Here is a 25,482-nt window from a genome sequence, read left to right as displayed (position 1 = left end):
GGTATTGGAAGAGAAGCAGCTGGTGAATTTAAAAAATAGGACTCAAAAGTTTATTTCCTGGTATATTGTAGCCCTTGGCTTTGAGTCTTTGAAAGTCAGTTAATCCCCCGTCAAAGCATCATACCGTCAGCCGCACACCGTTCTCCATATCTGTCACTCAGAGATGTGAACCCTTCAGCGCAGGAACACTCATAACTTCCTTTGGTGTTATGGCAGATCTGAGGACAACTCCCGAACTGCATACATTCATTGATGTCTGCAGGCAAAATAAAACCAAGTGAGCAATATCTGCTTAGAGCCCATCTCTTCCTTAGAGATCCTGCTTCTGTTTAAATCCATATTCACAAGCAATAATGATGAGAAAAGTGCAGATGAACACAAGTCATGATGCCAACATTTGCAGAACACTAACCAAACTTCAGATACTATTTCACATGCATTTCAAGTTTTTCCCTCATTTGATCTTCCAAAACGACTCTCTCAGATATGGACTGTTATTGAACCCAAAGTCCCAAAGACCAGATTTAAACAGAAGCAGTCTGACTCTGTACAACAGCAGAACAAGATTTTCCCTTTGGGGAAGCAGCTGTTGTACCACTGGTATTTGGTACCACTTCCCTCCTGCTAACTGGTTCCAGGAAGGGGCGGCACTGATTTGGCTTTTTCAACTGAGTTCTTAGGCATCAGCCCTCAAAAGAACTATTCTAATCATCTGAGTATGGTACATCATGAAATAGGACTAGTAAATTCAAATGATCAAATACACCTAAAATCCTACTTGATATTTACCATCTTGGTAAGCGCCCCATCTTAGAACTCATTTATATAAGTCTGACATAAGGGTGTAATAAATACGTATTGTCTGAAGAAAGGCAGACTTGTGTTTGTTAAAGAGAAATTTTGATCTCACACACTGATACAATAGGGAGCCATCATCAGCCAAGCCTTCATTCATCATATCAATTTCACAGACATTACTGAAGATAGACTATCACCCAGTGCTATGCCAGACACCGGTAAGACAGCATGCAAAAAAAGCAACCGGCATGAGCTTAGCCCCACGAAGGGAATTAAGCCATGTTTAATAAAAGGGAATGAGTGGAGAACCTAAAAAGTACAAGGTTCTCCTTATAGGAACTGGAGGAAATACAGTCTACCTTCACAGAGGTTTCTGTCAATACTATTGGGTTTGAATCCAGGTCTACAGGAGCAGATGAATCCTCCTTCACGTAACTGGGTACAGTTGTGTTCACACAGATTTTCAGCACATGATCTGTCTTTTCCTGTATCTGAAACGCAAAATCCCACCATTACAAATGAAAGGTACAAAGCAGATGAAGCACAAGTGAACACTCAAGTGGCCTATCAGAAGAACACCTACAGATGGCCATCAGAGAACAGAAAGTCTTGAGATGCCCCCTTTCCATAAGTTTTGCTGAGTATCAGAGACCTCTCTACAGGTATATCTGCCAATGCCCTGAATTCCATTTGTACAAATATATGTAATGTTAGATCCTTGAGGCAATTTTCTGATTATACTCAGCACTGCCATGATCATCCTCTGAGCATCCATTTCTGGACAGAATCAAAAAGCCAGGGACTCTTTACAACCATCACCACCTGCTCCACTATCTTACTATTATACAATGATATCAATATATAAATAATATTTGGGTGCATGCATGCTAAGTCACTTCAGTACTGTCTGATTCTTTGTGACCCTATGGACCGTAGCCCATCAGGCTCCTCTGTCCATGGGATTCTCCAGGTAAGAATACTGAAGTAGGTGGCCATGCCCTCCTCAGGGGCTCTTCCTGACCCAGGGATCAAACTCACATCCCTTACATCTTCTGCATTGGCAGGCAGGTTGTTTACCACTAGTGCCACCTGGGAAGCTCAAATTTTATATATATATATATATAAATATTGATGTATATATAATATATATATCTCATGTGTGTATACATGTATATATAGCATATGTATACACACACATATAAATAGAAGGCATTGATTCTGTTTAAAAGAAAAGGAGGAGAAAGGGAAATGAAAAGGAAAGCAAGCGGATGAGCAGCACCAAGAACTGGTATTTAAAATGAGAATTCTATATCTTAGTCAAAGTAGCCCAATGCAGTAAGACTGAATTCCATCACAGATCCACTTAATATCTGAAAAGAAATGTTGCTTCCATACCAGATTAATGCCTGGGCTACCTTGCTTGCTTGCTTGCTTGCTAAGTCGCTTCAGTTGTGTCCAACTCTGTGCGACCCCATAGACGGCAGCCCACCAGGCTCCTCTGTCCCTGGGATTCTCCAGGCAAGAATACTGGAGTGGGTTGCCATTTCCTTCTCCAATGCATGAAAGTGAAAAGTGAAAGTCACTCAGTCATGTCCGACCCTCAGCGACCCCATGGACTGCAGCCTACCAGGCTTCTCTGTCCATGGGATTTTCCAGACAAGAGTACTGGAGTGGGTTGCCGTTGCCTGGGCTACCCAGTTCCCTTAAACAAACCCTGCTTTTAACGCAATGTCATTTGAATTAGAAGTACTATGGTGAAGAACCTGCCTTGCAGTGTAGGAGACACCAGTTCGATTTCTGGTCCAGGAAGATCCCACATGCCATGGGGCAACCAAGCCTAGGCTCCACAACCACTGAGCCCGTGCTCTAGAGCCTTCGAGCGACAACTACTGAAGCCTGCGAGCCTAGAGCCCACGCTCCACAAGAGTAGCCCCTAATCGCCGCAACAATGAGGATCCAGCACAACCAAAAATATAAATAAACAATTTCTCAGCAAGGAAGTTACCTTAAAAAGAACAGGGACTATGGCTGATTTTAAGCCTTTTAACTTGCACAGGCAACTGCAAAAGAAACCAAAGCTTGATCCAAGCCTAACTTGGAAATCCCCAAAGTCCTGGAACCATTCACATTATCAGTTAGTCTCCAGGCATCAAACCCAAATCAACTTCTTGGTTCTGCAAATTCCCTCATGTTTATGCCTTTTAAATATTTAATTTAAATCACATTATTATGTCAAAAAGTCCAATCCTATTGATAAAGTGTGTGAAACAAATGGCAAATCAACTCAATATGGTTGGTTCTTCATCTTCCTTTGTAACCCACACAGGAGAAAAATTTGCCAGGAAATCCTTGAGGGGCCTCAGAAAAAGGCTATTAAAGCCCAGGAAGTTGGAAGCATGTGGAGCTAACTAATGTTACCAAGTCCAGACTTGCAGGGTTTGAAGAACTCCCTCCTTTTTCCTAAAAAGAAATTGAGGCCTGGTGATGTTAGTACGTACTCTAAGTGGCACAGTTAGTGGCAGAGGAAGTGGGAGCCAGTTCTTCCAGTCTGGAGTCCCAGGACGGTTCCAATTCGGCCCCTGCCCCTCTGTGTGACCTCAAGCAAGTTATTTAAGCTCTCTGAGCTTTCTTTTAGACATAATGGCAGTAATCCCCTGGAGCTAATTTGAGTAACAAACTAAAGAATGTATGGGGGGCTTCCCTGGTGGCTCAATGGTGCAGAACCCATTCCTGCTAATGCAGGAAACACAGGTTCAATCCCTGGTCGGGGAGGATCCCACATACGGTGGAGAAACTAAGCCCATGCGCCACAGCCGACCACTGAGCCTGTGTGCTAGCCTGGAAGCTTCAACTAGTGAAGCCCACACCCTACAGCTCGTGCTCCACAAGAGAAGCCACTGCAACAAGAAGCCCCCACGCTGCAAGGAAGAGGGCCCCTCTCCCTACAGCTAGAGGAAAGCCCCCGCACAGAAAGGAAGACCTGGTGCAGCCAAAATATATAAACAGATAAACATTATATATACAAAAAAAGAATGTATGTGAAAGCATTTCACAAACGCTATACAGGACTACCAAAGGGCAAATTATTAGCCTGCCATTGCAACATTCACTTTCCATTAAGCTAGAATCATCCCTTGTTTGTGTACATCATACCTTTCCTACACAAAAATCCTCTCTTAAAAATCTGTGTTCCTTCCAAGGTCCCCTGTGACATTTCTATTCTTTTAAAAATATATATTTTTTTAATTTATTGGCAGTGCTAGGTCTTAGTTGCAGCATATGGGGTCTTTAGTTGCTGCATGCGGGATCTAGTTCCCCAACCAGGGATTGAACCAGGCCCCACTGGGAGCATTGGGAGCACAGAGTCTTAACCACTGCACCATAAGCATGTCCTGACATTTCCATTCTTACCAACTACTCTTCCCCTCTGTGCTAAAGATACTGCATTTGGCTTAAGACGAAAAAAATGTGCAAATTTAGAAACAAAATAAATAGCTTTAAGGTGCTGACAGCCACCTAGTGAACTGGGAAGAGGCTGTGCCTTTCAGTTAAAGGAGACCAGAGTTCAAATCCTGACTCAATTTCTTAATGACAGGAAGACACAGCCAATTTATTTAACCTGTAGGGTGGTTTCCTCATTTGTTTAAAAGAGAGTGACAGAGAGACAAACAATACCTAACTCACAGGATTGTTACATGGATAAAATGAAATAGTCCTATTTAGTATTCATGTAGTATTCAGCACAATGTCTGGTATAGAAAAACTGTTCAATAAAGAAACACAACATGTAAACTAAAGACAAATGTGGTTACCATTTACTTTATGTTATTGCAAGTTTTTCAGTAAGGTAACCTGAGTTACTACCATGAAGTACAAAAATAATTATTTACTTACTGCATCCCGTCTCATCAAAATTGTCACCACAGTCATTAACATGATCACACACCCGGTGCTGTGGAATGCAACGCCCATTGCTACACTTAAATTCATCTGGTGTACAAGGTCTAGGAGTCGGTTCTACACCTATAATTTAAGAATAAGTTCAAGTCAAAACATTGTCTTTTGTGAAACAAGATGCTTCCTTCTGTGTCAGAGACAGTGTTTCTCACAAATAAGCTGGTGCTTCCCTACAATTCCTGGTCTCCCTTGCAGGTAGCCTGAGGCCAGATCCAACCAATGGACTATGAGCGTAATGGACACCTGTCACTTCCAGGCCTAAGAAGTAAGGAAACTGTCTCCTCCATTTCTCTCTTCTCCAGCCTCAGCAACCTTGAAGACTACGTGTTCCGGATGGCTTAATACAGGATGAAGGGGGCTGCCTGACCTTCATCAAACTTTAGGCCTCTGCTGGTGTAAGCCACTGAAATGTTGCAGTTCGTCTGCTGTGATGCCTGGCTGTGATTCCTCTAACATCCTCCTCCATGGGAAGAATTTTAGCTTCCTATCCCTTTTTTCCACACTGGGATTTGATCACATCCTACAAATGTCTGGCATGATTAATAGAGGAAGTGGAAACAGAAGACAAAAAGATGTAAACCTGCCCCAATTTTTAAAAAAGGTTTTATTTCCAGGTTTTCATCCTTTTGTATTATGCTTCAAACAAACATATTAACAATGTTATAACCATTGGCTCATCTCTGCCCCAAAAAGGGGAAGGAGAAGAAGGGTTCAAACTTGAACATGGAGATGGTATCAAAGTCTGCCTGACATAGGATGGCAACTGGCAGTAAGCATTCTAAGGCCACATCAATGTAAGGAATAGAGAATAGAAAAGCATTTATCCAAATTTCCCCAGCTAATATCCTTTTAGAAAAAAAAGTAATTGGACTCAGGATAAATAACCTTCCTGACTGACTTTTTCTAGGTAAACTAAATTGCCCAGAAAATTAATCAGCTCTTTCCTTCAATGGATATATGGAAAATGGTCTCAAAATGGAAAAGCACAGATTTCTCAATACCTAAAATATTAAATGCAGCCATTTATCTCTTAAAATAATCTATCATTTTTCTCGTCTGGGAAATGCATTTTCATTTTAAAGAAGGATATTAGATAAGCCCTGTGAACACTAGTGCAGCCTTACTCAACATGAGCTTTTCAGCGGGACATTGAGAAGTTCCCATCCCTAGATTAACAATTAGAAGCTCTAGGCTGAAGAGTGACCAAACCTCATTTTTGAAAAGAGAGAAACCCTTAGTTTTTCAAGTGGGACTCAAACCACTATTTAGTGTTTGTTCTCACTTCCTTAAGGAACTTTCCAACATCTGGTTCAAATGAAATAGGAAGAATGGGGGAAGGGCTGCATCTGAGTACTGTGTGTTTAGGGAGTCTTGCAAACAATGTCCATGGAGATCTGCAGTCATACACACAGCTCAAGCCTCTATAGAACAAACTGAAATCCCTGAGGTACATTTTTCAGACTGCAGACACTGGGGGCCTTTCTTTTCCCTTCTCCCTTTTGACTTTTGCTTACAGAGCTCCTTTTTCTCATCACTTCCATCTCCACAGTCATCCTCCTGGTTGCACACTTCATGACGATAAATGCAGCGATTGTTGTCACACCGGAAACGGTATGGTGAGTCACAGGCAACATTTACTAGAACACAAGATGAAAAAGCAAAAGTTTACATTAAGAATAGAACATAAGGGTCAGGATATAAAAACACTCCTGTTGCCAACACCAGGCTTGGGCTTGCTTGATTCGCCCCTTATTGGCTTATTTGATTAACCAATTGACAAACATATCTTGAGTGTCTTGTTGACACCCTGGTGCTGCTCTGTGCACCAGGTTCAACTGGGGAAAAGAAAGATGCAGTCCTTATCCTCATGGAACTTTTATTCTAGCAAAGAAACCAACTTCAAAAATTAACCATTCAACTAAAACTGTGGTAACAGCCCCAAAGGAAACATGCTATGAAACCAGCTACTGGGAAGATCTGATATAGATCTAGGGGAGGAGGGGTCAGAAGGGGCTTCAGGTGGGAAGAGTCTGGGTCAGGAGGAAGATGGCAGGCTTCTGGACCTGAATAAAAGATCTCTGTGGCTGGAGCTAGAGTGAGGAGGACAACGGTGGCCGGGAGGTTGGAGAGACCAGCAGGACTATACACTAACTCTCATCCTAACAGCCAGGAGCTCACTGTTTGTCCCTCTGACTACAATCCAGAAAATGAAGTCCATTCATTAAAGTTCTACACCATGATGGAATTTCCTTCCTCAATTTCCTCACCTATTACTTTCAAAGTTGACATCTCAAAGCAAACACGTACTCATTCTGTTACCCAGAGTTAGATCTCTGGCTGATGCTCATGCCCCTGTGAGGAACCCACAGGTAAAACCCAGGGCCCTTGGTTAGAACAGGGACACAGTCCTCTACATGTACCAGGAATTCAGAACTCAACACACAGGTGTCTTCCTCTTTCCCATGGACAACATGAGCTGTTTGATTTTCCTTCTGCCTTGGTACCACACACAGGAAGCAAGAGGAGAGATTTTTAATGAGGTTGAGGGGAAAAAAAGAACAGCTGCAAAAGTTGGCTCTTGGAAGTATTGTTAATAGAACTTCACAAGGATTATTTGTGGTGAAAGGAAAATGTAACATTATAAAACAGTGTGGATCATTTTCATGTGGCTGTGTCTCTGTCTCCCCAAAGTTTAATCTTACTAACTATGGGCACTTTATCTTATAGTGGGAAACAACTTTTCCAGGATTTATTTGACAGTTACACATGTTTAGGCTCTTTTTCAAGATTCTTCAAGTGAAAAACAAAACAAACTATTGTTAATTCCTTAGAAGAAAAGATGTGGCAAGGGAAATATTGGGATGCCACTGGGAAAATATAATGCAATTTATATTTTAATTATATAATATAATTAAATTCTCCTGATGGAAGGAATATTCTGATATATTATTTTCTAGAGTCAAATCATAAAAATGAATAGTGAGGGCTAAAATGAATAGTGAGGAATCTAGGAAATTGAATGGAAGAGGTGATGATGAGAACCTCAGAAGTGAATTACAGCTAAATGAAACTAAGAATTAAGAGTTTCAAGAGGAATGGAGGGCTTCTACTTACATGACCTTCTTAACCTTGGCTTGCATCTGAATCACATGGTGGGTGAGGGAGGGGTTCGGGAGGCGGGTGGACAGCTTACTAATGCAGAGATTGCTGGCCTCCACTGCCAGCAATGAATCTGTTTTTCTAACAGGTCGCCAGGTGATACTGACTCTCTTAGTAACAGAGATAACACCTGAGATCTCCAATGACTCAAGGCATGGAGCAAAATGATCAAAACAAACTTATGTTCATTCACTTTGCTAAAATGCAGTAGTTCTCAACCAAGAGACCAAATTAAAACCTAAGGAGCTTTTTCAATATATTTTTGCCCAGACCCAAAATGTCCTTGGACCTTTGATAGGTCTAAGCCTGAGGTGGGACCAGAGCATGTGCTTCTAAAGCACCTTTCCCCAAGGGATTCGGATGGGTACCCACATTGAGATTGACTGGTTTAAAAAATAAATATGCATCATACAACAGAAAGGAATTAGATGGGCTTGAATTATGATGTAAATGAAGTGAGTTTAAAGATTAAGTGGTTTTAATATTTCCTAAAGGTGCTTTGTGAAGCTCCAGAGGCTTGGCAGAAGTACTCTGAGGGGCATTGAAAGTGGGGTGGAGCAGGAGAGATATACACTCCACCCTAACTCAGACTTCGACCACAACAGATCTGCCTTTATTTATGCATATTGGTTTTCCAACAATTTCTTTTGAGGCCACTGTTTTCAAAGGCCACAAAAATGTTTAAAACTATGGATGTCTGCCCAACTTTCTCATGTCTCAAGTAGAGAACTAAGCAGGAAGGCCAAGGAAAGTGCACTAATCAGATCATGTGTCCAACACACAAAAATTGTACAAATGCCCTCCCACTTATGCTCCACATAAGAAACATTGACAACACCACCCCTCAGTCTCTCACTCACAGCACAGATGGAGTTCTTCATCGGAACCATCGCCACAGTCATTATCACCATCACATTTCCATGATGAATGGATACAAACGTGATTTTTACATTCAAACATAGTAGCTGGGCAGTATGCACCATTGGGAAAGCGGGTGGCTGTCGGTGGGGAGGAGACATATTCAAATGATTAGAAATAGATACTTTTTGGAAAGCTAGCTGGCTATTTCTCCTTTTATAGAAAGAATTCTCCTAATAGAAAGTGTTCCATTATAGCCTGCTCTTTTCTGATTCAACCACAAGTACTGCAGCCTTAAACCGTCTGAAATTCTGATGGAATGTTTCTTAAGGGTAATTGACTAAGCCCAGTATTTAATGACACGAGTCATTCTATGGACAGCATTGGGTTTTTTCTTTTTCAGGTAAGTGAAACTTTTCAGCAGTGCCAGCACTGGCTTTTCCTATCATATATTTAAAGTCTCTAGGAAACCAAGGTTTTAAGATGCGGCAACCACATGATCAACAAAATCCATCATAGATAAGCATCAATAGTTAATATTTATTCAGTGGTTCAAAAAGACTAAAATACAAATGATCATATAGGCTTTATACTTTTAAATGGTTTTATATGCCTTTATTACAATTCAGAAAATGCTTAATGCTGGACCTTCAATATGGTTGAATACCCATTTATTCATTGCTTGAATATTCTTTTCCTGCCAAATTTTTATGTGATTAATGATTTGTAGAGTAGTTGATAATATATAAATACTTTCATTAGCACAGACATAACATATTCTCTATCTATATATAATATTTGAAATATTATTTGTGAAATATACTTGAATGACTACTGTGAAATATATAGACATGATGACTCAAGCCCCATGTAAATTGATAATTATCAATGAATGCTGAATAGAAAATATCTATGACCTTTCAATCTAAGAAGTGGTGGCTAATGGGTCTAAACAGCCATAACCATACGAATTGTCTAGAAACTTACGACAATTGGCTTCATCAGAGGCGTCGCGACAGTCAGCCACCCCATTGCACTTCATATGTTCAGAAATACAGTGCCCGCTATCACACTGAAAATATCCAGGACGGCAGGTCATCATCTCTGAAAAGGAAAGAATGTTATTTCCAAGGTGCCTTGGTATTCTCAGACAAGTTTTAGCTCTGTGGAGGGTAGTAAGTATTCCATCGCATTCCTATCCATACCCAGTGACTGGCTCACAACAAACCCACAACTTGTGGTTAGTGAGTGAATAAACTCTCAAAAGTTACACCTTCCCCATTGAAGATACGGAGATGGAAGTACCAATCTCTCCTCTAGTTAAAATGAGATTTTTAAAACTCTCTTGTGATTTTCCCCTATTATTGATCTAGAATGCCCTAAGGTAATCATACAGCTTAGAAAGTACAGAGAAGAAGGTACTGTAATGCTAAGGTTTCTATATTACCGAAAATACACAAAAGTCATCTTACTCTATAAAACCTTACAAATACACATTGGAAGTCCCTGTTGTTGTTGTTTCATGGCTAAGGCATGTCCAACTCTTTGTGACCCTATGGTCTGCAGCTCGCCAGGCTCCTCTATCCATGGGATTTCCCAAGAAAGAATACCGAATTCCCTACTCCCCTCCAATGTGCTGATCCTAGTACGAGACTGTATGGGAAGCCCCTCAAATTGCTGTAACAGTTACCGCAGTCCCGCTCATCTGAGTTGTCCCCACAGTCATTGGTTTGGTCACAGACCCATCGAGAAGGAATACAGCTCTGATCATCACATCGAAACTCGCTCTCTGTGCATTTCCGGGGGGCTGAAAAGGAAAGCCACATGGCCATTAGAGGGCACCAGGACTCATACACAGTGGGCTGGCCCAAGTGCCCTCTGTGCCCAACCCCCTCCTGTGCCCCAAGTCCCAGACTATCCAACCTGCAAAAATAGACTTTTCACTTCAATTGTAAGTCTGTTTTTAGTCAGTTATAATTGCAGGTGAAACCAGCACCCTGATTCTTTCCACAGCCCATACTTTCTCATTTCCAAAAGGAGACTAAAGTTAGAGTATATTTCATGTTAGTTAATCTGAAATTGATACATATCATAAGGCAATGATGTAAGTCACCTCAAGTTCTTTTTGAAAAAAAAAAAAGATGTTGTTGAGTGTAAATAAATTAACAGACAAAAGATATACTTGGGTAAATATTCTTTTCCTAGAGCGTGATTACAATCTGCTAAGAAGATGAAAAGTAGAAATGTACCAGTCAGAAAGCAAGAGATCAGACAGCCATCATCCTACCCTTTGAGGATGAATGGCATTGACAGTTGAGTTACAAAGAGCAGACATTCCCACTCCAATGGCACATGGGAAAGAAGGACCCCGAACACTCACCACAGTTTTCCTCATCAGAGCGGTCTCCACAGTCATTTTGCCCATCACATCTCCAGCGAAGAGGGATGCAGCGGTGATTTGTACACCGAAATTCCCCAGAAGGTTTGCATGTCATTGACTCTGCAAATCACAGTCATTGCAAATACTTCAGAAGCCCATGGTCAAGGAATGCCAAAGTAGTACTGGCTCTCGTGAGACGGTCTCAGGCTTATGCTACCCTAGTCTCGAAACTCCCAGAAAGAGGAATGCCAGCCACATTCACTGTCAATACTCCTCTTTAGGATAGACTGAGCCTATCCTACTATTTGAAACTAAATCCATTCTCTTTTGTAGAAAACAGTTCAAAAAATGATTTGGTCCCTGGCTTGTAATTTGCAACAAAGGCCTGAAAAGGAAAATTAAATGATGCTGCCAGCAAACAAAACATGTCCATTGCATTGTCTCTAGGTGATTAGATTCAGTGTTATTAAAATAACTCATTATCTTTCCTACCTCTCTTCCAACTAAACACAACACGCACTGTTTTTCAGCTAGAGAATATGCCTAATCTTGGAAAATTCCATTAATTCATTTGGCCTTTTGTCCATAGATTCTTTCTATATTGCCAAACACAAAAGACGTGGAAGGTCAGAGAGACATTCGAAATACCAAAACCTCCAAATAAGAAATATTTTGATTTTGAAATATCATTTTTAGAGATACATATCAAATGTTTTCTCTACCTCCTCCCTCCCATCCATTTCAATCAGTCTGTAAGACAAGACAAACTTGTCAAATGTAAATAAGACTTTCCCATTTGTGAGAAATTACACAAATTCCTAATATCTTCACATTTGGAGAAAGATTTCATTTAAGATGATATAAATGAACCTCCCAGTACCCCTGTAAAATGCCGGGATCCCTTTAAAATCACTGTAAAATGCAAACGTTATTAGAGGTAAACGAAGGAAGGATGACGTGGGCAATCCAGCCCAGCTGCTGGTAAGCTCTCGCCCCTCCCCCCCACGCCGCGCCGCCTACCACAGTCCTGCTCGTCACTGTTGTCCCTGCAGTCGTCGACGCCATTGCACACGGCCCACTTCGGGATGCAGCGGTAGTTTGTTTTACAGCTGAATTCCGTATAGTTATCACAGCGATAGGAGGGGCCCACTGAAAAGACAGGACGGAGCAAAGTAAGAACGGAAGTCGTTGTCCTGCCAGGAAACCACAGACACCTTCCACAGTGACCATGTTATCAACCAACCAGACTCTGTCTTTTTGGCAACGGTGTCTCATTTGTGCTTAGTCGCTCAGTCGTGTGACTGACTCTCCGCAGCCCCATGGACTGTAGCCCACCAGGCTTCTCTGTCCATGGAATTTTCCAGGCAAGAATACTGGAGTGGGTTGCCAGTTCCTACTCCAGGGGATCTTCCCAACCCAGGGATCGAACCCACATCTCTTGCATTGGCAGATGGATTCTTCAGCACTGAGTCACCTGGGAAGCCTGTGTCTCCTTTAGGTGTGATTTGTTCACTCAGAGTAGAAAGGCAGAGACCTTAGGTTTTCTCAACACATCATTACAACTCATTTATGTTGTGGTCAGACTGTTGAGGGGGGAATGGGGTGGGATGGGGGAAAATGTACCCTGGTACATTTTTTTACTGGGTTTGAAGTTAAAAAAAATCACATGAGGTTCAGGTCCCTCATTCACCTTCGCTGTCTCTCACCAGCTTTCTCTGAGGCTCAAAACAGAAGGTGCAAGATAAAAATGTAAGTTCTTTTATCATATTCTGTAGTTAGACATCCCGTGGGCAGAGACCAGGAATCCGCCATTTGAGACCCAGGCATGTGGTTCAAGCTGCAGGCTGAGCATGCAGCTCTCCTCTGCATTCCTGGGGAGAGCGAAGAGGGTGCATGCCATAGGGCCGCAGCAGGGCCTATGCACTCTCTCTCCAGCCACACAGAGCTGTTCTCAGGCCGGACGGGCACACGGAACTCACAGCATTCCTGCAAGGGCTCGTCTGAGTAGTCTCCGCAGTCGTTGTCCACGTCACACTTCCATATCTGAGGGATGCAGTGGCCGTTGGCGCACTTGAAGTAGCCAGGCCGGCAGGTCCTGCTGGCACAGTGCGAGCTGTCTTCGTCCGAGTTATCATCACAGTCGTCCTGCATGTCACACTGCCAGGACTCCGGAATGCAACGTTTGTTGGCGCACTGCCATTCGTAGGGCTCACACTGGTGATGCTCTGCAAGCGGTGGCATTTGGTTATCAGTTTGCAAGCGTTCAGGAACAGAAGCCCCTAATTTACACTAATGGATCCTGTAGAACTCCACTATACTTTCCTTTTAGAGGACTTATGGCCTAATGCACTTATTATTAACCAGTAACGCTACACGGGCAGATAGTCCTTTGACTATTACTGTCCCCTACATTCTTAAAGATCTTTTTCTTGAATGTAACATTAGAGGATGAGGATTGACAGCCTACTAAATTCACTTTCTCCGGTACCTGTTGCCCTAATGGACAATGGTTTTCAAACTGTGTGTTTGTTGGTATTGTTGATGTGCTACTTTTGGTTATTTTTTGGGTTTTAGTGGAGTTTTTTTTTTTGAGAGGGTGCTTTTTAAAACTGGAGACATAAATAAATATCACAACTGAGAGTCCCTGTTTAAAATGTGAGAATCCCTGATTTCACCCTCAATATTAGCTCTTAAAGAAGACTCTATACACAGTACACAGCAAAGAACCACCAATATAGACAACTTATAATGTGGGATGGACTCTGAGTTGTCTTTTTCCTCCCCCAGGATTTTGGACCAGATTTTGATTTGATATTCAGAAAACCCCCACAGAACCTGATTGTACACGATCAACTACAGAAGCGGGCAAAGAACGTGGAAAGTGATTCCACTCACCACAAAGCACAGGGTCTTCATCCGACCCATCAGGGCAATCCTGACGCAAATTACATAGGGAGTGTGAGTTGGTGCAGTTGCCATCATTGCACTGGAACATTCCTAATGCGCAGAAGCGCTGTGGGCAAGTGATAGGTTCATCGGAACCATCCAAGCAGTCTCTCCGCCCGTCACATTTCCACCAGATAGGAATACACCTGCACAAAGGAAACAGCCTTCTCTTAGCAAAGCAACAGGCAGTGAGAGGAGCAGGCAATGACCATTCGGAGAGAAGAAGGCAAAGCTGAATTTCAAGCAATGATATGCAAGCGTTTTATCACGGCCCAAGAAGAGGATCAGTTCAACCGTGGTTACTGTGGCATAATCTTCAGAGAAAACATAACTAGGTTAGAAAGAACAGGTGTGTTAAGACCCACCATATGCTCAAAAAGTGCTTTGAGCATGATGACCAAATTCCTGCCACAGCCAACAGTGAAGTGTGCATTCTGGGTAACAGATGGATGGTTAGAACTATCAGTCAGAGGGAGAGATGACATCAGGCTATGGGCTGGGAAGCTGGAGGCACTCCCATTTGTTGAGAGTCTATGTCGTGATGGGGTATGCTAGATTCTTAATCTAAGATTCTTTACTCAATCATCAAAATAATCTGCCACTGAATCTTAGATGCTATGGTTTGCATAACACCTCCTCTTAATCTCACTCTCTGACTCTGAACCCCTAGTCATCAAGGGCTGTACCCACTGTGAGGGAAATAATCTATGACTGTGTTTCATAACAAATACAAATGATCAAAAATAGATTTGTGTGACCCTCGATCCTCTGGCATAGTTAACTGAGGAGATAGGCCAGCACGTGTTTGAAAAAGATGGGGAATTTCTATCATTCCTAAGGGCTGTTTCTCAGTGTACATTTATGTACATTCTTGACCCTGAGACTTTGGGCAATTCATTAGAATTTTGCTTCCTTGTTACAGATATGAAAATTTGCATGCCTGGGTGTAATTATTTGGTTCCCCAAATGCCTCCTTTCATGGAAGAAATTATCTGAAGTTGGAGACTTCAGACTGAAGTTGGACAGTTGGAGAGAGTCTTGGTGCATCCCAAATGAGCCATGTTAATTAGCCAAAATCTGGTTCACTAGAAAACTCTTATCCCCAGGGGCCTTGAAGTTCAATGTGTGTCCAAAGGCTGGAGAAGCAGCGGAGAGAGGCAGGAGCGAGCCTTACATTTCGCTGTCGGCACACAGGAATTGGGTGCTGGAGCACATGGGCAGGCACTGGGTGTTGGGACCACGCTGGACGGTGTAGAAGTTATCTGGACACTCGCAAGTGAATCCAACACCTCCTTCTTTGATGAGGCAGAGATGAGAACAGCCACCGTTGTTCGTACCACAGGGATTAGGCACTAGTGAAAGAAGGGAGAAAACATATGTTCATTCACTTAAAGCAGGGACGGACTGATTACCTGCCACATAAAACTCATCACCTCTTAGTAAAAAAATCATTACCCTAGATACATGCTTTTTCAAAAAGTTCATAAAGAAGACATATGGTAGAGCTGTGTTAGCAACCCTGTTGCTAATACTGATTTATGTGCAGAAGTGAGGCTTACTTACTGCTAGAAAAGTTCCCTGGTGGTCCAGTGGTTAAGACTCCACACTCCCAGTGCAGGGGGCACAGGTTTGATTCTTGTTTAAGGAACTAGATCCCACATTCCATTAAAAAAGAACGTTCTTGGAGAGCAAGTGGGAGGTTTAGCTTACCTCCATGCACCCAGAACGTAAGTTAAAGTTTTACTTTCCAACAGATGCTATATTCTCTCCTCCTAAGGATACAGGCAACAGAAGGCAACAGGCAACTTGGCCCAGAATCAAGTTGACAGATAAACTGAGCAACATCTATACTAATTTTCTGGGCTGCCACTCAGAGGTAAAGATGAATTTGAACTTCTGCTAAATAATATGAAGAATATTATCTTCCAGAAAAAAATAGTTTGCCAGTTCTCATATATCCTAACTTCCAAGTTTATCATATGTTTATGATAAAATATGTTTATGATATGTTTCCTAACTTCCAAGTTTATTAAGACAACATGACCTAGCAGGCCCACAAAATGCACTCTATCCCCAAAGAATATTCCAGAACTTGGCTAGATATCAAATGCAAATAGCCATTTAATAAATTATATTTTATGGTTACTATAACTTTCCTTTAAGCATTTCTTTTAATCATTTCAGTAGATTGATCTTAGTAAAGAAATGATTCTTATAAATACATCCATGTGATTATAATACGTCTCTTAGGTATTATAATTTATTGTGGTTATACAGGAAAGTATTTTTCAAAGGTGCTTTCTTAAGTAGGACTGAAATGTCAAGGCAACATATAATAACTATTGATTTTTATTAAAAAAAAAAAAACAAAACCCAAGATCTTTAAGAATATAGCAGATACTATGAAAAAGAATCATCAGCAGCCTTTTCCAGAAACAGGGAAATAAACTCTATACCTTTAATTTCTATCCCCTCAACTCTCAACATTTGTTTCATAGAAAACATTAACAAGTAACACCATTTCCAGTATAAATTATGATATTAATGATTAAAAAAATAAAAAAAAAACAAGAGTAATGTGTATAAGACCCTAAGGTAACTGTGCAAAAACTTCTGAGTAACTGTGCAAAAACTTCTGAATCAACTACTCACCAATTGGCTGCCTATAAGGATGATAGACACGGATGTCATATGGCCTGTGTGTTACATTCAACAGCGCCACTCTATCTGACCCATTGTATTTGTTTCCCTTCTCAACTGTCTTTGTATTCCAATCTGTCCAATAAATGGTGTCTTCAAAAATGGTAATAGCAAAGGGGTGAGACAGTGTGCCAGTTTCGTATACTGTGTGCCGATGGCGGCCCTCCAAATCAGAGAACCTAGGATCAAAGGAAGAAAGAGTGACTCAATGAAGACCATGCCTCTCCTCTAATGCCTTTAAGGATAGAGGAGCTAACAAATCAATGAATATCATGGAATTTGGCTAGGAAATTATGTCAGAATATTGTTACTTTGGGGCTTCCCTGGTGGCTCAGATGGTAAAGAATCCACCTGCAATGTGGGAGACCTGAGTTCGATCCCTGAATTGGGAAGATCCCCTGGAGAAGGGAATGTCAACCCACTCCAGTATTCTGGCCTGGAGAATTCCATGGACTGTTTAGTCCATGGGGTCACAAAGAGTCGGACATGACTGAGTGACTTTCACTTCATTGTTACTTTTATATTTAAAAATCTGGGCGCAGACCCTAAAACTCCCACAAGAGGTGGAATGATCTAGCAACTAAAAAAGTTGATAACATTAGCCATGGGATGTCAGAAATTTTTCCAAAATATCTAAATTTATGAAAACTTAAAGAAGGCATAGGAAAACCAGAGGTCAATCTTCTGGATCTCTGTTGCTAAGACTGCAGACAAATGACCAGAATATAGTCATTATCCATTTCTTTTTAAAAAATTCATAAACCAGAAAGCGGTCTTGATCTCTTCTCTTTCAGTTCTTACATGATCTCTACATAGAGAGCTCAGACACTTTTATGAGTATTTTTTCTCAAGTGAAATTTTTTTCAAGATAAATTTAACAGAATGCCACAATTTTTTAAGATCTTGTTTTTTGCATGCAATAGGCTGTGTATCTGGGTACGAATTCATAAATACCCAGAAGACATCACCATCATCTAACTACACCATAATTAGCAATGTCTCTGAAATAAACACATATTGCTTGGCCAAAAATTTGCATTACCTTTTTTTACAAGGAGTACTCTTCATTGAACAGTATAATGTTTCCAAGTCTGTTTATCATATATTTGCAAGGGAAGGGCAGAGTAAAGGGATAAGGAAATTAAGATGAATTGAGCACTAGGCTGACTACCATAGGGGAGAGATTACTAGCTGCTTTTTTAGGAGTATAAGAAGTAAAAGCACCAAGACAAAACTGTGATCTGGATGGCTTCAAAGTTCACACTCTTTCTCTTGTACCATGCCTCAGAGCTCAGCGAACTGCCTATAGGCACTTTAGTTAGAAACGACCTCAGAGTGACGTTCATCAAACAGGCCAATTAGAAGCTGCCTAGTCCATGGGGTCACTAAGAGTCGGACACGACTGAACGACTTCACTTTCACTTTTCACTTTCATGCATTGGAGAAGGAAATGGCAACCCACTCCAGTGTTCTTGCCTGGAGAATCCCAGGGACGGGGGAGCCTGGTGGGCTGCCGTCTATGGGGTCGCACAGAGTCGGACACGACTGAAGCGACTTAGTAGCAGCAGCAGCAGCAGGAATAATACACTGGCAACACAAACCCTGCTGTTTGGAATGAAGAGTTATGCGGTTTGCTTTATTCTTTTCTATGTACGTACTCAATGTAACCCAGGTGGGCATCTGCCCAGTAGAGTAGATCATTGGTGTAATCAATGGTGAGGCCATTGGGCCACATGATCTTGGTAGAGATAATCAGAGACTTAAGGGTTCCATCCATGCCTACTCTCCCAATGTATGCTCGGTCACCCCAGTCTGCCCAGTAGACGTGCCTGTTGGAGCAAACACAACATGTCAGTCCCTGAAGCCAGAGGAACTCAGTGGCAAAGACACAAGCTTTCTCCAATTAGAGAAACAGAATTTACATCCTACAGAGCATTTCATAAAGGAAAGAGAACTAACAGAATCTAAAAGGGGATAATGTGTAGGAAATTCTCAGGAATGAACATGATAAACTAGAGATTTCAGTAGGCTTGACATGGAAAGTCCAATAAAGTGAGTTGTTGTTTTCTTAACCATGATTTACTTGCATGCAGCCAAAATATGTAACTTTATAAGTGAAGTGATGTGTCATGGCAAAGAAAATAGCATATGAATATTATTTGAACAAGTCATGCTTCTAGCCATTAAGCCATTTACCAGGTAGAAAAAGCAGAAGACAAATTCCAGCAAGATACTGGCCTTGAGATCACTACGTGAACAGCCTTTTTGGTAACAGAGGTGGAAGAAGGGCGTAAAAGAAGAGCCTGAGATTACAGGAAGACAATACCCATATCGAGGGTGAAGTGCAAGTCCTCTAGGATTCTCAAAGCAGAAGGTGTTGTTGGCATCCACACAGTGCTCAGCCAACTTGCGGCGGTATCGACCATTGAGGTCAGAGACAGAAAGGCAATTCAGGTAGGAATCCACCCAATAGAGCTTTCTGCAGATGGAGAAGCAGGAGTTAGAGCCATTTTACTTGTAAAACAACGTACATTTAGCCACACACTTTCCCATCCAAGCACTTTTCCCCCAGGCAAACAACGACAAGAGGAAAACAGTTGACCTTCCTGCAATGAAGCAAAAAAAGATGCAATAATGTGTGCTTGTTTTCCTATTGCAAGGTGATGTCAGCTTACAGTAGGGAATTGTGGGGCCACAGAAGGATTTTGGCTTTACTTGCTTCATACAGCAAAAGGCATCTTTCCAGGTAATGATCCAGGCTTCACAGGAGCAAGGAAGCAGAAATGAGAGCAATCAATAAGTATCATGAATTACAGTTTACATGTGGAGTCAAGGAAACTTGTCTCAAGTGCAGCCTTGAGACTGCAAAAGGGAACTCTGAATGCTAGCATCCTTAAGCTAAAGAAAAATTTACCGCCTCCCTGGCCTTGTCCCACTAGGCTGGCAAAATAACTTTCTTAACCTGAGCCAAATTTCATTTACTCAAATCACCAGTCTTAAAGTATCCATAACCTTCCAAAGTTCAATACTCCTAGAATGTCTGATAGTCAATTTCCACTGAAATGATTTCCCTTCCAAAACCTCCAATGTCTCCTTGCTAGAGGTAAACATGATCCAATCGTACTAGGTGTCAGAGTAACTGTCAGGACAGTAGTGCCTTCTTAGGCTTGTGGATGAGGAAAGGAGTACCCCAAAATGTACAAGCCTTGCTCACTTGGGTGAGTACTGATGACCGAGATGGCCACAATTTTGGATTCTATCACTGTAGAGGGCAATAATAGCAACAATAATAGTAGCTATCTATTCAATGCCAGGTTTCCCGGGGGCTCAGTGGTAAAGACTCTTCCTGCCAATGCAGGAGACAAAGGAGACTTGGGTTTGATCCCTGGGTCTGGAAGATCCACTGGAGGAGGAAATGAAAACTCAATCCAGTATACTTACTGGGAAAATCCCAAGACAGAGGAGACTGGTGGGCTATAGTCTATAGGGTTGCAAAGAGTAGGATACAACTTAGTGACTGAACAGGCTCATATTCAGTGCCAGGCCCTGGGCTAAGGGCTAAGATCACAACAACTGCCGGAGTAAGTTCTACTGTTACTCTTGTTTTCTTGATAAGGCTGCTGAGACCCAGAGGGTAGTAAGAGCTAGAGCAGGAATTAATTCAAGACTGGCTATACCATAGGGCACTCTACTCTGTGGAGCTTACTGCCAACTCACTAATTCCTCTTTATTCAACAATCAAAACACTGACGTGTGAACAGAATATGGAGAAGACACTCCATCCCCATATAGGGAAAAATTAAGAGGACTGAGAGCCAGTCCAATTTTCCACTGTGAAATTTTGCACTGTGCTTTGAAAAACTAGTATATCAAGTTTAAGGGCTTTGGGAACCAAACATCTTTGAGTTTAGTGTGGACATCTTTATTGATACTGGGAAGATTATTTCAAATTTCCAAGTAATTGTATCTTAGAACTTCCCCTCTAAGCCTAAAAGTGACTAGGTTCTATTCTGCCTTGTGTTTTAAGGAATGTTTAATCTGGTTGGAATCTCTCTTGAACATCTGAGGAAATGCTTCATTCGTAAGGTATTTTATCCTACAATCACCCTAGACTTTTTCTCTCCATCTTCCTGACTACCACACATGTATCTAATTCTTTCCCCTGGTCAAGAACATGCCTAGGACAAGAGGAAAGCACCTAAAGTCCAGGGGAAAATACCATCCTACCAGTTTTGGGGCGAGAGGGCTGAATGACAATATCAAGGTTAAAATATTATCCATCTTTCCCTTCATTGAATCAAAGGACAAGATAAATGGTTAGTTCTGTTCCTGCAAATCGTTAGTTGCTACGCTTTTTGACACCCCACAGAGTCATTATATATAAAATATTTGTATTCACATCAATATTTTATTGATTATTCTGCAGGCAGTTTTGGAGCAGGCAGGCTATTATTCAACTAGAAGTAGGAAGCCAATTCTCCATCCCCCATCTTTACTCTTAAGACGATCAAACAGAAAAGATGTGGAAGCATCCTCTGTGGGTCAAGGGTGACCAAAGCAATAATATTTGCAGCCTAAGTGCATGCAGCTTCCTGTCAGCCACAAAGCCAAGTGTCTGATTCAATAGAGATGTGAAGAAGTGTGATTGAACTGGTAGAGTTGAATTAAAATACCACTGTCTACCGTAAAGATGCTCAGAGTTTCAAGTTAGCCATTCTTTAATTTATAACCAGCCCAAGTTGGGAATGACTAGCATTGTAAGTAGCCTGTAAATTCCAGGAAAGCAGGGGCTGTGTCTGTCTTGTTTACCTCCAAACCCCAGTCCCTAGAATAGCATCGCACTTAGGCAACAGCTTTAAATGACTGAATGCACCAACCAAAGCATGAATCATCCCTTCACATACCTCCAGTAATAACAGAGCTCTTTCTTCCTTTATGATGCCCCCCCCATAAAATTCATATCATAAATTCTTAAAAATCACTAGATTTTAGATGCTGTGGTATCCCATTTGATTATTAGGTACACAGCAGAAAACAGCAACAACAAAAAAACAAAACATGCAGAAGCATTAAAATGTTTCTACCTGGTAACCCAAGTTGGAAAAATCAATTCCCTATTAAGATGAAAGCCTGGCTAGAACACTTTTTAAAACACAAAAACTTGTTAACTTTTAAAAAGCTTTTGTCTTACCTGGTAACCCAGTCGACAGCCAGACTTTCCGCACCAGGTAGATTGTACTTTAAGACTGTCTCCCTGTTTGTCGTATTCACAAACATTCTCTCAATGACTTTATTCTCTATATCAAGCCAGTACAATCTCTTTTCTACTCGGTCAAAATCCAATGCCACAACATTACCCAGTCCTTGCAAGATGAGGGAGTATAAATGGCCATAGACAGTTAGATTTCTCAAATAGTAACGGTTGCTAAAAATGAGATCAGGCTCGATGTTGCTGTTCTGCCGGCAGGTCTTTCCATCTGGCTCACGGATGTAGCCTGGGGCACATTTGCAGATGTAAGTGCCAGGTAAGTTCTCACACTTTTGGCTACAGACGAAGGGCGTCTCCTCGCATTCATCAATATCAACACAAGTCCTCTTGTCAGACAACAGCTTGTAACCAGGGTTACAAGAACAATAGAAACTGGTTAAGGTGTCTGTGCAGTTTTGGTTACAACCACTGAGTGTAGGGTCATTGCACTCATTAATGCCTGTAGGTAAAAGACAGTTATCAGAGAACCTAAGTTGTCAGTAATGGACCCACCATAATGGTCAAAAAAGTGCTTGGGGCTGGTGCACTGGGATGACCCAGAGGGATGGTACAGGGGGGGAGGCGGGAGGGGGGTTCAGGATGGGGAACACATGTACACCCGTGGCGGATTCATGTTGATGTATGGCAAAACCAATACAATATTGTAAAGTAATTATCCTCCAATTAAAATAAATAAATTTAAATTAAAAAAAAAAAAGTCAGCCTTCCTGCTGGACAGATGCAGTTCTTTTTGTTTGGTTGGGTTTGGACAGAGCCAAGTTCTTAATGAATCATGCTAAAAAAGACAAATAAACAGGGACAAATAAGAAGGGATTTCTAAAGGCCCCACATTATTCAAAAGTCACTCTTACTCAACTTCCTTCCTTGATCCTTCACCAATGGTTTTAACAACTAATACAACCAGGGTGGGGGTTAGGGGCGGGGTGGGAGGGGGACTTCCAGTTAAACTCTCCCCTTTAGTCACCTGAGGATGAAAATTAAGAACAGATTAAGGAATGTAGTCATTGCAACAAGTCATTGCAAGATCAGTGCTGTTTGCTCTTAGATACGGATGGCCTTAATTTGTTTATCTCCGATTCTCTATAATGAATGGCTAACTGATGATTAGTCCAAAAAACGTGTGTGACTGACCTTATAGACCAAGAAATCCTTGCTTTTTGATAGGCAAACAACAGTAATTTTCTAGCAGTGTGCTACTTAGAGAACCAACTGAAAGGTCCTACTAAGTCAGAAAGGGTTGAGAATCCACATTCAGTCCCCCTCGTTTTCTTTTCCCTAATCTTCCATTATACTCACCACATCCTTTCTCATCACTGTTGTCTGAGCAGTCAGGGAAGTTGTTACAGACTTTCATCATCTCAATGCAGTTCCCATTGTCACACCTGAACTGATGAGGGGGGCATGTGGTTTCTGGGGTGTGACACAGGTGCTCCAGCTCATCAGAGTTATCTTTACAGTCATTGTCCCCATCACAGACATAGGCCTTATTAATGCAGAGTCCGTTCTGACACGTAAAAAGGGTCTCGTCGCAGGTAGGGTACACACAGCCCCTCTCATCACTGTAGTCACCACAGTCATTGTTCCGGTCACACCTGTGTCATGAGACCCAGGACCACTTAAAATCAGAATATTTCAGGTGAAAATCCAGATCCCCAATTTCTCTCCAAACACATGATGCTGATAGCGTCTGTGTCTCTTAGCAGGGGCACACGCCCACAGTCCGCCTCACCTGCCTCTCTCTGTTGTCAGGCTGACCCTGAGCCACAGCGTGCAGTCCCATTCATCATCCTGCTCACACTGTCACTTTTCTTATAGCAGAAAGAATTGAATGAAGTATTTCTTATGCCCATGCCTCTATTCCAAGTGGCAAACCCTGAGCGTCAGCTGCCTCAAGAAAGACTTTTCTTCTAGTGAGCCCACTTCACTCATCTTTCTGATGCTCTGTGCAAGGTCACGTTATGACCTTCACGGACCCCAGGCACTTCTGCTTTCATGGGCCCCTTCCTCCATAAAAATATTTAAAATTATATTTAAGGACTACGTTGGTATAAAGGCATATATATTATTATTCAGTATGTAAATACTTTCTTTGACCTAAAAGTTCTCTTTATTTTTTTTCTTTTGATTTTAAAAGAAGTCCAAACATTTTCAGAGGCCATGAAAAGTATCATGGGCCCCAGCCCTGCCTCATGGACTTTTGAGGTTTGTTAATAACTTTTTTAATCCCCAATTCACCTGAAGTGGTTGGGGATACACAAGCCATTGTTACAGACGAACTCTGTTCCAAAGCAGGATCTTCTGGTGCAATTCTGGTGCTCATCAAGGGCATCAAGGCAATCTGCTTCGCCATCACAAACCCACGATTTAGGGATACAGCCTCTGTGTGGACGCACACCAACCTCACAGGCAAACTCAGAACTTGAGCAGTTGCGATTCTCTGAAGCTAAAGCACAAAGAGAATCAGGAATCATATGAGAGCTCATTCCAGCAGTCAAGTTCATTCTGAATCAGTATTTATCTTGCTTTACGTTACATAACAGTCTGAGGGATGAAAGGAAATGAAGGGAAAATAGGAAGACAAATTAGTCTCCCAAATTTTCATTTTAAATGCTTTGGACCTTGAATTTTTTTCAGAAGTAAAAAGTAAAGATAAACACCTCATAATTTAATTTCCATAAAATTAATGTAAGGTCATAGTTTTCCCTTAGGGATATAGAAAACTACTTGCATTTTATTAATTGGATACTAAAAATCCCATACATTTGGTAATTTTTTTTTATTTTATAAAGTATAATCACACAAACACAATGTGAGATAGGCATTTTATGCCAGTTTTATGAGAAAAGTGAAACTCACAATGGTTATCTAGACAGCAAAAAAAATCACAGAATTTTCTAAAAAGCTAGGGCTTCTTTCCTAGATATACAGCAAGAGTACTTGTTAATAAGAGTTGACAGACACCATGACACTTTAGGAAAGAGCAAAAATGCTAACATATAATCATGAAACTCTGCAGTATAAAATAGAGATATTTTATCTGAGGGTGAAGAGGAGACAAAAGGAAAGGGGTCTTGAAGAAGAGACATGGGAGAAAAGTACACACTACAGTCCAGATCTGGGCAGCTGCCCGCCCATTTCATAGAGGATATGGAGCAACAGGGGCCATCGCCAAAGTCACGGACATGTGAGAATCAAATGCAAAGATCACTGAGTCATTGTTTTTATTATCCTACCATGGAAAGATACTCTAAGACACCTGAATTTAGAGTTCTATGCTCTGTTGGTAATGGGAAATGTTGTTTCATAGTCTGTTCCATAATTCACTTAAAAGAATGACCCCTGCCCCCCGCTTAACAACTCTAGGGTAATGGATAAAACTAGAGGCACAGTTAATTGCAACAGTATTAAAGCTGCT

The 25,482-nt window shown here is 41.5% G+C and overlaps 1 protein-coding gene across 1 annotated transcript in view; it reads right to left on the bottom strand.

Annotated features, from left to right (window-relative positions):
• Positions 1-25,482, bottom strand: part of LRP2 (LDL receptor related protein 2) — a 176,753-nt gene that overhangs the window by 20,973 nt on the left and 130,298 nt on the right. Inside the window, exons 48-65 of the mRNA XM_059878126.1 lie at positions 24,303-24,510; positions 23,364-23,659; positions 21,990-22,506; positions 19,125-19,277; positions 18,457-18,627; positions 16,751-16,977; positions 15,273-15,450; positions 14,048-14,244; positions 13,132-13,377; positions 12,173-12,301; positions 11,153-11,272; positions 10,463-10,579; positions 9,760-9,876; positions 8,775-8,912; positions 6,270-6,392; positions 4,693-4,821; positions 1,158-1,289; positions 125-256 (exon numbers count right to left, since the gene is read on the bottom strand). Coding sequence (XP_059734109.1) covers positions 125-256; positions 1,158-1,289; positions 4,693-4,821; positions 6,270-6,392; positions 8,775-8,912; positions 9,760-9,876; positions 10,463-10,579; positions 11,153-11,272; positions 12,173-12,301; positions 13,132-13,377; positions 14,048-14,244; positions 15,273-15,450; positions 16,751-16,977; positions 18,457-18,627; positions 19,125-19,277; positions 21,990-22,506; positions 23,364-23,659; positions 24,303-24,510 — 3,330 coding nt within the window. The remainder of the gene's footprint in view (positions 1-124; positions 257-1,157; positions 1,290-4,692; positions 4,822-6,269; positions 6,393-8,774; positions 8,913-9,759; positions 9,877-10,462; positions 10,580-11,152; positions 11,273-12,172; positions 12,302-13,131; positions 13,378-14,047; positions 14,245-15,272; positions 15,451-16,750; positions 16,978-18,456; positions 18,628-19,124; positions 19,278-21,989; positions 22,507-23,363; positions 23,660-24,302; positions 24,511-25,482) is intronic.

Source organism: Bos taurus, chromosome 2, assembly GCF_002263795.3.
Source record: "Bos taurus isolate L1 Dominette 01449 registration number 42190680 breed Hereford chromosome 2, ARS-UCD2.0, whole genome shotgun sequence".
Lineage (NCBI taxonomy): Eukaryota > Metazoa > Chordata > Mammalia > Artiodactyla > Bovidae > Bos > Bos taurus.
Note: the sequence above shows the minus strand (reverse complement) of the source record. Positions and strands in the feature narration are given on the sequence as shown.